Source organism: Cryptomeria japonica, chromosome 7, assembly GCF_030272615.1.
Source record: "Cryptomeria japonica chromosome 7, Sugi_1.0, whole genome shotgun sequence".
Classification (NCBI taxonomy): domain Eukaryota; kingdom Viridiplantae; phylum Streptophyta; class Pinopsida; order Cupressales; family Cupressaceae; genus Cryptomeria; species Cryptomeria japonica.
Window position 1 is genome coordinate 68,790,100 of NC_081411.1, and position 18,469 is coordinate 68,808,568.

Genomic DNA, 18,469 nt, shown 5'->3' on the forward strand with positions numbered 1-18,469 from the left:
GAAAATAAGAGTTACGTCATGAATTTTTTAAATCATATTGTGGATTACATGGCACAATTCACAATACTCTACTACGAAGTAACATTTGCGGATGGATAAAGCTACATTTGAATAAGGCCAAGTGTGAAAACACCTCTACTAAAATCACCCATTGAAAAAATTGGTATTTGGAGCGAAAGGAGAAATTGGATCAACTTTGTATAAGCTTTGTGATTAGAATTAGGGAACTTATACAATGGTTTTTCCACCCATTGAAATGGATAGTGCATGTCACATAAAGCAACCTTGATTTTGAAGTTTATGCAAAGTAAACCATAAGATATGGAGGCAAGAATTAATCTACAACATAGACAGCCTTAGGGTTTAAACCAGTGCTAATAGTTGCAACACCCAAAACAATATATGCACTTACCTCTTTGGTACTGAGACAAACATTAATAGTTTTGTGGATGTGCTTGTGAACTATATCTAGATAAGCCCCAAATGTAATTACGAGATATATGGAACAACAGAAAATATATAAGCTGCATCAAATAAAAAATGAAAAGAATAAAAAGTCATTCATAAATCACAAAGGCAAAACATTAAAATATCTCTTCTCACATATAACACTTATCCTTGAAGTCATTCACAAATCACAAAGGCAAAACATTAAAATCTCTCTTCTCACATATAACACTCATCCTTGAGCTCATATTTGTAGGGTATTTGGTTTAGACAATTTAGTCAAGAGTATCATCATGGAAATAAATTTAAAAAAAGAACAAGAGATGAATGCATGCTCATAATGGAAGAATATTGAAGCGGCAAGTCTTAAATCACACACTAAGAAACATATTAAGCCTAGAAAATGTCAGTGAATTCTAAGTATTTAACACTTTTTAACTTAAAATTCAAAACTTAATATGTATAATTTAAGTTGTTCCTATTAAACAGGTTCTTGCAGCAATAGAAATCGTCGTTGCTTCTATTGCCTAGCTGGAGATCTAGCGGATGATGAGCGTTACATTTTCCAAACAAACCAAAACAAGCAACAAATATTAATGGATTCCAATGCATGGGTTATGAATTTCTCAGTATCTTAATTTCTTATTCTCTCGGATGGAGATAGCTTGAGTGTGAGCAGAGGGGCTTGTTGCCTTCTCAGCATCTTCAGCAGCTACACAATAAATCTTGATTTCTTATTCAAGATGAGGAATACAAATTTTCCTTTCTAACCTATTTATTTTAAAGTGCACTTGAATGAGATATATTTTAGAAAGTATAGAAGAATTCCTACAAAACATTCAACAAAAAATGCACAGGGTCTAATTGTAGTATCGAATTCAGAAACTGCTCATATCAACCTGTTGGTACTTAAATCAATAGATTGGAAAATTCTATGAGTATGCCTTTCTCAATGATCAAATCTTCCAATTGATTTGGCCAACTAATAGAGTGAACCTTTCAAGGTTGCTAACTCTCTCACTTTAGGCTCTGTAGGACCTAGGCGAATGTACCCATTCACTGACTGAACTTTCTACCTGGTGCTTTTTATAGCAAATTTCACACTATATCTTCTACTTCTAATGTCTATCTAAAAGTGGCATATATCTTTGAGAGAAGTTATCTTACTATTCTGACTATTTTAATTTCTCCTAATTCTTCTTGCTTCAATTTGATTACTTCTTACTTCTACTCCCTACTTCTATCTCCTACTTGCATGAAACTGGAAAAGTGCAAATTATGATTGAATTAAAATTATATGTAATAGACAAGTGCTATATTTCCTTTGGAAACTGAATCAATCATTTATAAATCCTACGTATAACTCTGAAAGACAATTTCTAAATCCTCCTTTGGACGAATCTGTCAGCTACCCAGGCTCCATTGTTATGTAATTGTATGAAATTATTCACAACTAGTTTAATTGAGTTTAACTTTCTATATAATAGAGCAATTAAACAAGATACAATAGGCAGAATGATTCTCAGATGCATCTTTCTCTAACTTGGTAATAACACACAATCTTTTTACACAGAGATCTAGAATAGAAATCATCAGAAATTGACAATTATAATAGAGAACAGATTTTCCAAATGATAGAATCTATAACACCATTTACAAATAAAAGAACTAGCTTTTTATCAATCTGAGAATAACGTATTGTTCTTGAGTATGGAAAGAAAACTGTGTTCACCCTTTTTTGTACCTATTTTCTTCTACTCCAAAAATAAAACTCCTCCTTATCAAGTGTTTACATTAAATATTATATAATATATCAAAAGGTCATGCCTTTTGATCCAAGTCTTTTGAAAATAAAGAAAGCTAACAACTAGTCATTTTGTTAAACACAAATGCACACTAGTCATATGTGCTAGATACTTCTCATTGTATCTAGTGTCACAATCATGGATGGTGTCTCGAGCTTCTACTACCATCAAGACTATTCTCTCCACGAGGTCCGCCACCTTTTCAACATCCTGATGTTCTGTTGTTTTCAATGCACTCCAGAGTATATGTTGGCAGTCACAGGTCCAGGCCACCTTTTCTTTTTGATCTCCATCATTGTTAAGCAGGGAAGGAACACAGTCCATGTTTCCATTGAGGAAGGTTGCTCCTTCTGCTCTCAACTCTTCAAGGTATTCTTTGTGAGCCTTTATTAGATCCTCATAGTTTTTTTTATCACTAGGCTCTTTTCCATCCCTATTTTGTAGTTACAGGACTTTCTCATGTAGCCACTTATCCAACCACTCATGTTCTTCTTTGACAGTGTCGTTCTTTTTCTATGTATCCCAATATTTATCCATACATGTCATCATATTGGTGAATCTTTTCTGAACTAGGGATGATATGGTTTCTTTTTTTGCTTTCTGTAACTGGGCATGCAGCTAATAGTTTTCTTTCTTCAGTTGATCAACCCTGGTCTGAGGTTGGGAAGACTCACCCTGTATTAACAACCTTTGTGTCTCCCCTTGTTTTATCATTTCTCTCAGCCAATGAACCTCTGTTATCATTTTCATGATTTCAAGCTTATTTGATTGGTTTTCTTTCACAAGGAATTGAATCTGTGCTTTATTAAGTTTAGCTATGTCTACCCCTAAATCTGTTGTCATCATGGGGTCTGTCTCTCCAACCTGCAAGGACATAATGTGCGTGAATTCCTTATGAGTATCAATAACCATAGGCTTTTTTCTCGAAGGATATAGTGAGCATATTTGCATCACATGTTTTTCAGGGTTGTATGGTGATCCCATATATACTTGGGTCACACCCTCAGGAGATAACTTGTGCTTAGCACCAACAACATGGAGAAAACTATCAAAGATCAAGGCTGAATTCATATCCCACCCAAGAAAAATAAAAACACAGACATCTTTTAGAAGCTTCCTCCCTTTTTTCAGAGTCATTAGAGCTTTTTCTTGTGCTACTTCATTTTATAAGGTGATGGATAACTGCCTTTAATTGGAGATATTGACCTCATCAACACTTTCTTTGATTTCTTTTCCTTTCATCCTATATAAAAATGACATGAACTCGGGAGATTCTATGAAATCATCATCAGATATCAGAGTGTCACATGCAAATTGTCTTCAATCATCTTCCACCATGGTTCCTTCATGAGGATCTCTTGCAGGTAGCATGTCTTCTTCAATCAATATTTAAGAGAATTCTTCAAGTGAAATCTCATACTCCTCTGATGACTCCTTGTCCTTTAAAGAGGATATGTTTATATTCTTCTTTTCCTTAGCTTTTTGTTCAACATCTCTATTATGGTCATCTATAGCTACCTCACCATCTTTTTCTTCCAGATTTCTTATCAAGTCATCTCTAAGATAAGGGATGTGTTCATAGGCACCTAGTTTATAGCTTTTTCTTATCAAATGGATATACCCCTCTGGGTCAAAATGTTTTCTTGGTGCTCCCAACTTTATGTTATAATGGAACAATATGTTCCATGTGAGCTCTTTCCCTTCTCTTCCATTTATGACAAACTCTCATATGCATAGAGTCCTAGGCAAGAATGATTTCTTATCATGTGAAGCCAGATGCATAAATTTTGATTCCCCCAGTGCCTTATGATCTCTAGATAGGCTATCCTATTGGGAATTGTTTTAGGCAACAACAATGGAGCATCTTCAAAGCCATAAACCCTTATCATGGTTATAGCGGAGAAGCAGTACCAATCTCCCCAATTATGTTTGATAGTTTCTGGTCTCCCAAAGTCTACAGGCATCAAGAATCTCTTTACATCTTCTGAAAGTGTAGAATGGTAAGGATAACTATAAATCATGTAAAGTGTTTTAACAAAATATTCCTCAAAATGAATAAATTAGATCTTAAAAATATGCAATCCCATATTGAAGTCCATAATTGGATTGGTAGAGAATGGTTTCTATCATCATGTCTTCTTATCTTCATCTCTTCGAGTCATAGACCCATCTTGTGCCCATAGAATAGCACCATATGCATAAGTAGGGAATAATGTGAGAAGTGAATTTTTATAGAGTCCCTTTGGATAGTTTTAAGTCCAAGGACAAGCTATTCTTCTACGAATGTCACATAGTCAAATTCTCTAGCCTTTTGCGATTGAATGTCTCCTGCAATGACAATAAATTCAATTCTCATAAATATCGATTATTTAACCCCAATACCTTTCCTATTGAATAATATGTGTATTTGAAGTAATCTTTGAATAGATTCACATGAAATGTTAGACCTTCCCTTGTTTCCAACAGAACCTGAGGATTCACTAAATGAAATGGTAATCTCCACCCAACATAGGTAGTATCCAATCCTCTATATACCTCCAGTAAATTTTGAAGAATTATGGGATAGTCATAAACTCCAGGAAAATAAAAAACTTCATAAACTGCTTCTTGTGACATGAAGAAACAAGGATTTCCATCTCAATCACATATGGCTCTTTTGTTTGGATTAAAATTCAATGCTAACAATTCTAGGAGATCAATATTAAAAAGGACATTTAGGACTACAAGTTTTCCCAAACCTAACTACCATGGATTGAAAATGAGTTTTGGTTTCTCTCATCTATGGTAATGAAACAAAAGCAATTCATATCCCCTGATGGTTGTGTACACATCTCCTATGTTAGTATAATTGTCTTCCAATTTCCACTCTGCAAAACTCTTAGGTTTTAGGGTGGATCCTTGAAGTTTATCTAGTAAGTCCTGATTTAGTTTCCTATCTTCATCCTTTGTTTTAGGACTTGTTTCACCTATCTTTTGTTTCTTTCCCTTACCCTTGCTTGTTTCCCCTCTCTATCCTTTTGTTGCACCACTAGGGCTTTCCATTTTACAGGTAATTCAACAAACTATTCGAAACAATAACAGGGGAATCGATCAGAGAACTTACTCACTCATGTCCAATATGCCTTTGACCTCCCTTAATATCATCTCAAAGTCACTACAATTCTGAATGCAATGTTCTCTTGAATACATTTCTCAGAGAGCGTCTTTCGTGCAACAATAAATTTGCCTTAACTCTATGAATCAATATGCCATCTTTTTGAAATTTTAATTTTATTGATGATGTAGGATATCGGCTTAAAGCCTTCCATCACTACTCTAAATTTGGTTCTTTTTTGACAAATTAGTTGCCATAGATAAATATAGTTATATCAGTAACCGTTTGCATTTCGTATGATTTTGGCTTGAGCTATCCCAATAGGTAATCTTCAATTTGTTTTATTTTTTATTTGTCCTGCACCTATAATGTCTTAGTCGGTGTCCATCGACATTCTTTTAGCTATCAGCATACCCATAGTTCATTTTCCCAACACTACAAGTTACCCTGATAAGGGTTTTATCCTCCTCCTGTTCGCTATCAAGTTGTTTGTTTTGTGAAAATCAGATGAGGATAACTTCATTGATCAGAGTGACCTTTAGATGCTATTCCTCTTATGTAAGTTATCTCAAATACCTCTTAAGCAGTGCTTTATCAGAATTACTTTTACCATCAGTGAAGTAGTATGTTATCCTGTCTTTACAAGTTATATCGATAGAAGTTATAAGAGGATACATTATCGGAGTGTCTTATTTCGATGTTATTAGATAAATTCATTATTGGGATAGGACGCTCCATCAACCTTTTCATGATCCAATTATTTTGATATTTTTCAACTTTGCTGATAAGAGTATTATTGTCTGTATCGCCATAGATTCCACCGATATCCAACCTTCCATCGCAGGTGTATAGTAGGTGTAGTTTCCCCGATACCCCCTTTTTTACATGTCATCGAGATAGTTCTTACTGGTTGGAATATCTCTAATATGTTATTCCGACTTCACAGGTTATTTCGATAAGCTCAAAGGAGACTTACACTTATGCTTTCTTCGTCAAAAAAACTGCACTTCATCGCCATTGCGAAATGTTGCTATTCCACCCTTGTTAGTTATTCTGATAGCTCTCTCAATATCGGCATTCGGTATAGCTATTTCGATTACCTCCTTCAATACTAGCACTACTAGATTGGGTTAGCTATCCCAATATACATGAAATAATAATTTGGTGAAGGATGTTTTTACTGGCCCATTTCTGGTTTCATTGGGGATGATCATAGGACATTGTGGCTATATTATGTGAGATTTTATACCGAATAAGAAGAAGTAATTTCAACCTCTTCTCATGTTAAAAACTTGGCAACAACAGATATATTTAGATCTTAGTAGCTACTACAGATATTTTTTTTTTAGGGTATGAATAGTGGTTCTGTCTGAGGATAAGGTGTTCAATAGAAGACGTGCAAGAATCCAAACATATCTCTGGGAGAGTAGATAGATTTCATATGCTATATTTATTTATTTTAGGATGGGGGTGGGTATATACAGATGGGAAATGGGATGAGTCCTAACCTACTGTGCATGGATAAGATCTTTCTTTTGTAAGAAAAGAATTGTTTCAAGAATTATCCATGCACTGGCAATTCTTGTTGTTCTCCTAATGTGTTTTGCAAGAAGTATGAGTTTTCACCTCCTTTGCTTGTGACAATGTATGGTCCCACACACAATGCTTCAAATTTTCCATTCTTCCCTTTGTCTTGCTTCCTAGAATTCCACATAAGAAACCACTCCTTCTCATGGATTTCCCTATCCGTTGCTTTTTTATCATGCAAAAACTTCATCTGTGCTTGGATTTTAAGGTTCTATTGTTGTACTTCTCTCCTCACCTCATCTAATTCTACCAATTGTATAAACCTTTCTTTCATTGGATCCAAAAGATCTTCTTCATTTACAAACTTGGAGACAAGTAGTAAGTTCTCCAATGGAAGTACAACATGCTTCCCATATACTAGTTCAAACGGGGATTTTCTTATGGACCTTTTGGCTGTAACTCTGTCTGCCCAAAGGGCTAGGTTCAATTTGGAATTCCAAGCCCTTTTGTTATTGTCAAGCATCCTCCTTATGATTTTTCATAATGTTCTTGTTACATAGTTCAGCTTGACCATTTCCTTGGGGGTGGTATGGTGTAGCATAAGAGACTTCAATACCATAATTCCTACATAACTTGTTAAATTTAGTAGATTTGAAATACATGCCATTATCTATTATGATCTTGGTAGGGACACCGAATCTTGTTAGTATGTTTTCTGTAAAGAACATTATTACCACCTTGTGGGTTGCTTGTTTAGTAGGAATGGCGTCTACCTATTTAGTAAAATAATCAGTGGCTACCAAGATCTATCTGTGACCTCCACTTGACTTATCAGCAATTTCTCCTATGAAGTCAAGCCCCCACTACTGAAAGGTTCTTCAACATGTATAGGTCTTAGTGGCAAATCTCCTTGGTATTTTAATTTCGCTGAGAAATTCTTGCAAGACTCACACTTCCTTACATACACATATGTGTCCTTTAAAAACCTAGGCCAATAATAACCAGCCTTCAAGATCTTATGGGTAGTAACTTTTGCTAAAAGGTGGCCTCCACATACTCCATCATGCATCCCTTTTAATACCACCCATGATTGATGCTGATCTAAACAAAGTAACATGACATCATCTATATTTTTCCAATATAAGTCCCTATTTCTCAAAACATACTTGATCGCTTGTAATTTGAGTAATCTTTTTTGATTTTCCTTTAGACCCTCAAGATATTGCATGTGTTTCAAGTAATAGACAATGTTTGAGTACCAAGGGATTTTTTCTATGCTCATAACTGCATCCTCTAGATTAACATTATTAACTTGGGCAACTTCTAGATTTGATTCAACCATCATCTTGGCTAGCCCCTGTCCTCTTACCAAATTAGTTATTTGGATGATTATATTGAACTCTTGTACCTTATTTATCCATCTACATCTTCTACCAATCGTCTATGATTGTCTGAATATGTCTTTTACTGCTACATTAGGGACATATGCTATTACTTCTTCCCCTACTAAATATGATCAAAAAGTCTTTACTACTTTAACCAATGCATAAGATTGTTTTTCATTGATATCATATTTTAATTCAGCCTCTTGTAGAGCTTTGTTGAAGAATGCAATAGGTTGTTCATGACCCTCATCATTCTTTTGCAACATCACTGCAACAATGGTGTGATAAGAGGCAAAAGAAAATATTTGGAATGGACTAGAGAAATCAGGAGATTTTAACAAAGGAGCCTCTTTAATTTCCCTTTTGATTCCTACAAATGCATCCTTGGCTTAATTATCCCAATCTAACTTGGACCCCTTCTTCAACATCTTAGATATGGGTTTCACAATTTCTACACCGTTAGGAGTAAATATTGTCACAAAGTTTATTTGCCCGAAAAATGACTGAATAGACTTGACTGTTCTGGGAATAAGGATTCTATCAATGGTAGCAACTCTTTCTTGATTAATCTTGACTCCATCTTTTGATACTATATGCCCCAATAGTTTTCCTTCTGTCACACCAAAATGACACTTTTTGGGGTTTAGAGAAATACCACATTCTAAAGCTTTCATGAATATCTTCTCAAGGTGTCCACAATGATCCTCAACTTTCTTTGAGTAAGAAGTCAGATCATCTTGATATACCATCATAATCACATTGATTAACTCTACAAATGCTACATCGATAGCTCTTTGGAAAGTAGCCCTTGCATTTTTTAGACCAAAAGACATTCTAGTGTATACATATGTGCCCCATGGGGTCGTGAATGCAGTTTTAAATTTCTCTTATTCCTCTACCTTTACTTGATTGTAACCAAAAAAGTCATCCATCATTGATAATAGCTCACACCATGTTACCTTTTACAACAGTACATCCATGTTTGGTAATGGGTAGTTATCTTTCAAGGAGGATATGTTTAAATTTCTAAAATCAACACATAACCTTATGTCACTGATCTTTTTGTGTACTAGCATGAGATTCGATACCAATGTTGAGTATCTTACTGGCTTGATTATCCTTGCTTCATTTGTCTTTAATATTTCTTCATGCATTTTGGGAAACAAGGTAGGATAGATAGGTCTCTGTCTTTGTCTAAAGGGTTTTTCTCTAGGCTTTAGTGGTATCTCATGCTGAAATACAAATAAGTCCTCTCTATATGCTTTCAAGTCATCATACGACCAGGAAAATACATGCCTATATTTTCTTAGTAAGGCTATCAATTCTACCTTTATCTTCGATACAAGCTTATTTTGCAATAAACACAATTTTTGGAGAATGTGTTATACCAAGATTTACTTCTTCAACATCTTGATCCTTAACGGGTGTGGCCTTTGTTTCTATCCTATCATTCCTATCAAAGAACCTTTTCTAATGCAACAAGACCTTTGGGGATCTTGTTTATGTTGAGCTGCATGACTTCCTTCCCAAATATGGTCTCCTTCACATCAACCTCCTCCACATAAGCATTGAAATCAATTTGTTGAGATTCATATCTGTCCATAAAATGGAAGAAGTTCAACAGATCATCATCATTTTCAAAAACTTCCCAGTTGCATATGTTATCCATGATAAAAGGTCTATTCTTAACCTCTACCTTGGATACACCCTGACATGTCATATCATCTTGTTTAATGACTACATTAGCTAAGAAATCTGCCATAATATTCTAGGATCTATCAATCCATCTTATTCAAAAAGCATGAAAACATTCAGTAGCGTCCCAAACTTCATTCCTATATCCTTTTAGCATTGAGTTTTCAGTGGTATATGTGGACCTAATCTAAGACATGATCAATTTCGAGTCCCCAAAAATGCTAATGAGTTTCATACTTTGGGTAAGTGCAAGGTAATGAGTCACAAATTCGCGGAAGTACCTACGTTGGAAAATGTGCTCTTATAAATAGGGGCCCATTTTCAAAAAATGAGGGCCCTTTTATGCTTCAGGATCCTGAGCTGAAAGGTAATGGGGCTTCGAAGCAAAAATAAATGGGCCCCCTATTTTGTTCTAAAATGGAGGCCCGCTTTTAAACAAAACCGCGGCCCATTTTTAAAAAACGGGCCCCCGTTTCTAAATCTTATTTTTCCACAAGCCGCCCTTGTTTGAAAATGGGGGCCCGTTCTGTGGAAGTTGATTCCACAACCTATCACTTGGCTCGGGATTAGGCCCAGGATAGGCCTGGGATGGCCACAGCTGAGACATGGACCTGCAAATTCAAATCTCTATGAATGAAAGCACAAATATGATCTTCTGAAATAATTTACGTGCCTGTAATTAGAATTTTTATACGAAACTAAAACCCATTTTAGATTATACTGTCTAGATTCTAAATATGTAAATTTATTTAAAAATTAATTATTTTAATTATTTTTCATTTAATTTATACTAAATCGGTTCCATAAACTTGAAATATTTACTAGTTTTTTTAATTTAATAACTTTTTTATTTTAATGAATTTTGAAAAAAAAATTATATGTCATCAAGATACACAAAATTATTTTCTATTTAAAAAAAAATTAAGAAAATGTTAAGTTTACATCAAATTATGTGGGCCGTACACGTCAAATTTTTAAAAACATAATTACGGTCATTAAAAAATTAATTAAAAATAAAATATTAAAAACAAAAATACAGAAAAATATGATCATCAATATTCAGTGACTTACAAACCATTTCCCAAAATGGTTTGAGAAAATAATTTTAATTGTGTCAAAAAGTGTGGGTCATACACATGTATGGTATGGTCTTGAAATGGGCATTTTCAAAACATAGTTTTTAGAACTCCATTTTTTTTACTATGTGGGTATTAAAATAAATTACATATTTGGAAAGTACACTCAGAGGGATATCTTTTATATTACTAACTTTTTCCAAGATTCAATCTCCAAGTGTTTCAAAATTTAAGCTCAAATGAGACAAAATCTGAAAATTGGGGAAAACACTTCCACTTTTTGGCCAAAAAGTGGACTCAGCTTCTTGCATTGACCTCTTTGTCGTATAGTTTGTACAATCAAATGAAAAAAGTAATGAATACTTCAATGTTTTCCCTTTTGGTGAAATAAAAATAACTGTCACTCTATTTCGTTCTTTGCTACAAGCTCCATCAAAATACATCCGCCATATTTGGTCCTTATTTTCATGGGTACTAAAACTAATAGAGTCAAAATTATGCATCTCAGGATTTCTCCATTGGATTGTAAAATTCTCCATGTCTGAGTAACAAAAATAAGTTATCTGGTTGGGGTCTATGTATTCAATAATATAAGAAGATCTTGATTCCCTTTCTATTTTTAATTCTTTCCCATTCATTGGTATAGTAGCATATGGTAGATCTAACTGAACATAGCCTCCTACTAGGCCAAACCATTGTCTTGACAATAACATCCTGTAATTAATGGGGACATCTATACCTCTTATATCTTTTCTATATGAAGCTTCAAGGAAAGCAACAATTTTGAATTCTGCATTCTTCATGATACCAACCATTGGGATAGACCTATTATCCATGGTGTAGCAACTCCCGTAAGTAGTATCTACCCACATCCCCAATTCCTTCATAACTTAGAAAGGCATGATATTCATAGCAGCTCTAGAGTCCAGCATACAATTTCTCACCAATCTATTATTGATTACCAATGTCATATAAAAGGGGTCAACTTGAGACAGATCCTTTTTTATCGTGATTCCTAAGTACACCAGGGGTGGAGTCTCTTCTTGTTGATTTAATGGCTGAGTTTGATGATTTTGTTTCTTGTGTGAATTTGTAGGGATTGCGGATATCATTTGTATAGATTTTTCCTTATATTAAAGAAACTTCATCATTTCCAAAAGGGGAACTGAAACCTTTATTTATGATAATGCATTTGTAATATCAAAGGACGAGGTGCTTGACTCAACTTTTTCAACGTGCTCATTTTTTGGTGGCTCAATACTACTTTCTTTCCTTTTAATTGTATTTCCACTCTGAGGTTTTGTTACTATTATGGTTGATGACTTGTTTTTTATATTTATTTCATTTATGAATAGTCCAGTAGGTTTTCCTTGCTTCGGGTTCATATTTCTATTCCTCAGATTATAGTTGCTCCTCGCCTGAGCTACAACTGCAGTAGTTAGTGCTTCTCGTTCTCCTTTTGTAGGCCTTCTTAATCTTGGGACGTTGTCCTCATAATGATATAAAAACACTTGTTGCTTACAGTACTGATGGTCATATCTTTGATCATTCACATCATATTCATAATCATCTTCAGATGAATAATACTCATTCACCTTATTGAAATGTTGAATTGATATTGTATTTATTTGCTGATATGGGTCATATTGATCACAAGCTACTTCTTAACTTTGCAAGCTTTGGGCCACCACATATTGTAATAGAGAATTAGGTAAGTTAGATGCATTGCACCAAGGACTATCATCTGTCATTTAATTTCCTTTGACAAGTGGATTAGGAAAACTCTTATTGGAGGTTTGCTTTGGGACTTCTGGTTTTCTATCCTTCCAGTTTGTATTAAAAGGCATATCATGGTGCTTTGGTCTATCATACTTATAATATTGTGTTCTATCAGTTTTACCAACCTTCATGGACAAGTATTTTAAGCTATTCAATACTTTAACGAATTTATCTTCCTCCTTATTTTGTTAAGGGGATTTTGGGTTATACAACCTTGTATCACTTGTCTTCTCGATTCTACCAACAACTTTTCTATTATTCTCTATGGTGATTACAATATTTAAGGCCTCTGTAAGGTGGATGGGTTCCTTGACCTGATCTCATAGTTATTCTTACTATCAAATGCATTCATATAATGCAGTATGCTCACCTCATTCACTGGCTTCATGTGTCATGGAATTTTGTTCAACATTATATTGAATCTTTTGTAAAATTTAATCAATGACTCATTGTGCCCCTTTGTATGGTCATAATCTCATATAAGGTAAATTCGGGATTTTTTTGATCTTCATACTATTCTAAGAAGAGTCTTTTGAATTCTGATAAGCTTATGATTGAAGCATCTGATAGTGATCTAAACCAATCTCTTGCATCTTCAATCAGTGACTACATAAATAGTTTCATCTTGACATCTTTGGGTGGGAAACCAAAGTCTTCTATCACAGTGTCAAATGCATTGCAATGTCCTTCTCCTATTACAACACCGCTCCCTGTGAATTTTGGAATAGCAGTTCTCAGATCATTTGACATACGATGTGGGTAACCTATGATTCCTGAGAAGTCAAACTACTTATATTGATCTATGTTTGAAAACCCTCCAAAAGGAGCATATACAAAGATGCCTCCATATAATTGCCCTTAGTTCATATTATTGTACGGGTGAGTGAAAGGGGGTGCTTTATTATACTGTGGCTGAAAATAGGTTTGATGGGCAAACTGGTTATACTCATTATATGGGTTATGAGGTTGTTCAAGATAGGTTGGGTTATGGAAATTTTTCTAAGGAAGGTTTTGATGGTGGGCATGATGATTCAATCTATAATTTTGGTTACATCCTTGGTATAAAGGGTTCCCATACGTTCTGAAGTTTTGACTTCCATGGTTTATTCCTAGTACATTAGTTTCTCTTTGAGGAGGTCTATGAGATAAGTTTTGTCTCACCCCTTCTCTATTGTATTTGTGTAAATCATGGGTCAAGTCCTCTTCATCAAGTTTTATGCCCAATCTGGCACAAGTATCCAAGGCTTCTTGTGTCATCCCCTAATTTTTCATCTCCATGTTTGTGTCCATTACTTGCTTTACTAGTCCTTCAAACTGTCCTGATAATTTGTTCATGCCTCTTGAACTCATGGAATTCATCCCTGAGTTTCTTGACCTTGTGCGAGGAGTTCTAGGAAGGAATCCAGGAGGAGTATTGAAAATTTCAGGTGGATAGACCTTAGGTCTCTGTCTCTGTACTTTATCTACTGTGTTTAAATACATGGCTTCTCCCCTTTCTCCAGCTGAAAACAGATCCTTGTGTGCGCCACTAAATGGTTTTGGGACATTCTCTTTTTCACCTCTATACTGATTGTATCATTCATCAAGGAATGTATTTTTGAGCCCTATCAGATTATCTTGCGAGTTTATCTTTCAGTTGTTGTGATTTTGCTTCTACTTGAATTCCAACAATATCGAGGGATGCCCTTGTCTTTCAGATCTTCTACCATAGATACAAATATGTTTTTCTTATTTCAGAGTTGCCACCTTTTTCACAGACGATAAAAATTCCTTATCTTTCTTCTAACTTCTTTCCCACAAGAGAGTCTTAATAATTCCTCCTCAGTAGAGTTGCCATTCTATTGGTGCTCAAATCAACAAATTGGAAAATTCTATGAGTATGCTTTGCTCAATGATCAAATCTTCCAATTGATTTGTAGTTTCGAATTCAGAAGCTGCTCATATCGACACTTGTCATGTCCTTTTTATCATTTCTCCGATTACAAATTGCTTACATTCAATATTTTTACTATCATTGTAGAAAGCTTCTGGAGTCTTAACTCAATTGATTGATTTGTTAACTCAATTGATTGAGTAGTCAACTAGATTGATTGGATAGTGGACTGAATAGATTATCCAGCTGATTGAGTAGTGTATGTGCCACACTTGGTTGTTAAAAGTATTTTGACACAACAAGATATTGGAATGAATAGCAGAGCTACATGGGTATAAAAAATATAGGAGTTCAATATGGATATTAAACCAACAAAATTAGTAAGGGGACAAGGCTTATGTAAATTAATTATAGAAACTAAGAATGAAGTGCATGAAGAGTTACCTCTGGTTCTATTTGTGGGTCTTGAAAATTACATTGACTATTTCATTTTCTATTTTACATTCATAGAGTTTAACCAAGTACTCACCACTATAAGAACAAAAGTATCTATTTTACATTCATAGAGTTTAACCAAGTACTCACCACTATAAGAACAAAAGTAGAGAATAGAGAATAGAAAGAGCCCTTTTCTAGTAATAAAATTGAATAGAGAATAGAAAGAGCCCTATTCTAGTAATAAAATTTTGTGGGTTAATTCAAGTCAGTAACCTCACGATATATACCAAATACATATAAATATAAATATAAATAATGCTAATAAAGATTTTTCAAAAGTAAAATGAAAAATATATAAATAAAAATTATTTTTTAAAGTAATGTTAAAATTAATTTTTCTCAAAAGCTTTCAAATACATCCGTTTTAATAAAAATATCACAACAGACCGGTAACTATTAAATTCTTAGAAGTAGACATCTGAAGTCTACTTTTGACACAATCATATGGTTGAAATGATTTTAAGAACATACTAAATTTCTATGGTGGTAATAGATACGACATTCATTTCCAAAAAATTGTTGGGTACGTCAAGAGAAATCCACCTCTCAGAGGAAGGTGCTCCAGGTTTATACATACGAAGGATACAAAAACTTCCGCAAAAGAAAATTCGATCACACCACACTGTGGCACGAGATCTGAAAGAAAGGTTTCCAGGGATTGGGTCCAATTCTCTCCATATCCTTCCTTCCCAATCATATTGCATTATTCCTTCGATTCCATACGCAATTAGTCTTCCAAACGCATAGAGAACCTTACAGCATAAACTAGGCAAAGACATATCAAACATCATTGTCCATTTTCTTGTTCTGGGATCAAATCTTTGACATCCAAGATTTCGTAAACTAATGACATAAAACATTCCTTCAATAAAAACACCCCTACAGCTGTACATTCCATAGTACATCTTAGGAAGAATCTCCCACCTGTCTTCATCTACTTTGTAAACTACTGCTTCACGTATTCCAAGAGAAAGACCAGACCTGGCTAATCCTCCTGCAATGTAAATGGATCCATCAGGTGAGGCACAACATGCAAACCCTAGGCCGCTAGGTGTGGGGTTGGGAAATTCAGCACCATACTTCCATGTATTAGATAATAAATCATATATAATTAATATTGGATTAATCTTATGCTTCACATTTATGATCTCAGAAACTTCAGGAAGTCTGTGAAAACGAGGAAGCCTTTTATATGATTGATCGACAGAATTGTATTTACACGCCCCATTGGGCTTCTCCAGAAAGCATATATATTTGATTGAGATTTACATGGCACTCTTAGTAAGATGTCCCGAAATATCTGTCCAGGAAGTTCCTGCAAAAAAATCCATTATCAACTTTTTCTTCTTAAATAAGATAAGATATGGAGCTCATGACTCCTTCACATAAAGCCAGGGTGTGCAAAATGTCAAAGAATTGTATTGAATTATTTTAATAGCATTACTACTATATAGTTATAAACGATATCCAGATTCAATGGCCACGCCCTTAAGGAATGCCTTCAGAATTAATAGTATATCATGTTAGTGAAAACGCCTTATATAGTTACATAATTAATTATAACTCAACTGCCATGGTCTTATAATTATATATAATTAAATATATAACTCAACTACATTATTTGATTTTTTAATATGTTCATTAATCCAAACTCAAACCAAGATTCTCATACACAAAATTATTGATTTTTGAAGAGTTTTAACACTCAGAAATAAAACTTAAAATGTGAGGAAAGGTACAACTTATGTAAAATTGGAGTTATAATTAGAGTCTTTGTTAGAATTATGGCTAGAACAAGGGTTCAACTAAATATTAAAAATTAAAGATTATGTTTATAATTAAAGTCATGGTTATTGTTAAAATTAGAGTTAGGTATAGGATGAGAGTTCAATTAGGGTTAGAATTAGAATTCATTATCGAATATGGTTATCACTACAATTAGACTTAGACTTAGAACTAGCTTTTATATATATATAATATAATAAGTTCAATAATTTATATTAAATGAATTATTTAAATTTTTAAAGAATTAATTATTTTATAATCGGGATATTTTAAATAACTAATGCTTGCCATTTTTCATTTTGTTATACCATTAGGGTTTAATTTTGTTAAGGTTTATATTCTAATAATATTTTTAATGGAATGGGTTACAATTCCATATTGTCTTTTTTGAGTGTTTAGTTAGGTTTGATGTTAAATTAGATAAGGTTTAACATTCAATTTCATTTACTCTTCAACTTTCTTTAAAATTAGCATTCAATTTTGGATAGTATTAGGGTTAAAGTATTTTTTTTTTTAGGGTGAAGGTTGAGTTTATTTTTGTGTTAGTGCTTATTTTGGTGTAGTCTACAATTAATTATATTTACATTTAATTTTGTATAGGGTTAGTGTTAAGGTGAGGGTCAATTAGGTTGAGGTTTAGGGCTAGATCTGAGTAGGGTTTATTTTGGTTTATGAGATTCAATTAGTATGATTGTGGCAATTAACTAGGGTTAGTGTTAGGATTCAATATGGTTTATTTAGTTAAGGTTTATTTTGGTTTAGTGTTAGGTTTATAGTTCAATTTAATTACCATTCAAATTGTTTAAGTGTTAGAGTTATGGTTGAGTTTGGTTCAAGATTTGGGTTTAATTTAATTTAGGATTAGGGTTCAATATGGTTTATGGCTAAGGTTTAAATTTTTATTATTTTTTAGTGGTAGGTGTATATTTCAAAGTTGTTTGATGTAGAATGTGGTTTAGGCATAGAGTTCAATGTTGTTTATAGTGAGCATGATGGTTAATTTTATTTAGGATTTAATTAGGTTTACATTAACAATTGTAGTTTGTTTATGACTATTGTTTAATTTATATTATTCATTCAATTCATTTATTCTTTATTTAGGTTAAGATTCTAATTCAACTTGATGTATTGATCAATTTTTTTCTAAAAATACCTTTGAATTTCGTATACTCTTAGGGTTAAAATTTGTTTTTGATTAAGATAAACGAGTTTTATAGGGACCCGAAATCCAAATCCAACAAAAAATTAAACATAGTGACTAGAGTCTAACCAACTACAGAAACAGGGGATTCACCCCATAAAAAAAAGCCACCAAAAATAGACCTAAACATGACACACCAACAAGAAAAAGATAAGAAAGAGATTTCATAAGCTCAACGTTCTTCTGGATAACTTTATTATTAATCTCCTAGAGTTCCTCCATAATGAACCTCGACCTACCAGTTACCTGATGTTTTCTCCTAGTCCTGGTACATGGTCCTATGGACTGTTGTGCCTCCTAGTTC

At 33.8% G+C, this 18,469-nt stretch overlaps 1 protein-coding gene across 1 annotated transcript; it reads right to left on the reverse strand.

Annotated features, from left to right (window-relative positions):
• Positions 1–15,649: 15,649 nt before the first annotated feature.
• On the reverse strand, positions 15,650–16,510 carry LOC131856432 (F-box/kelch-repeat protein At1g26930-like). The gene is made up of 2 exons (XM_059208226.1): positions 16,449–16,510; positions 15,650–16,346 (listed from the first exon to the last, which is right to left on the reverse strand). Exons 1-2 carry the CDS (start codon positions 16,508–16,510, stop codon positions 15,650–15,652), a joined length of 759 nt encoding a protein of 252 aa, XP_059064209.1.
• Positions 16,511–18,469: the final 1,959 nt, after the last annotated feature.

What these genes read in the sequence shown, in the direction of transcription:
- LOC131856432 (XM_059208226.1), bottom strand. Translation starts at nt 16,510, where the DNA reads ATGGATTTTTTTGCAGGAACTTCCTGGACAGATATTTCGGGACATCTT. An exon ending in CATCTTACTAAGAGTGCCAT is followed by an intron (nt 16,347 to 16,448) that starts GTAAATCTCAAT and finishes TCGTTTTCACAG; the next exon opens with ACTTCCTGAAGTTTCTGAGA.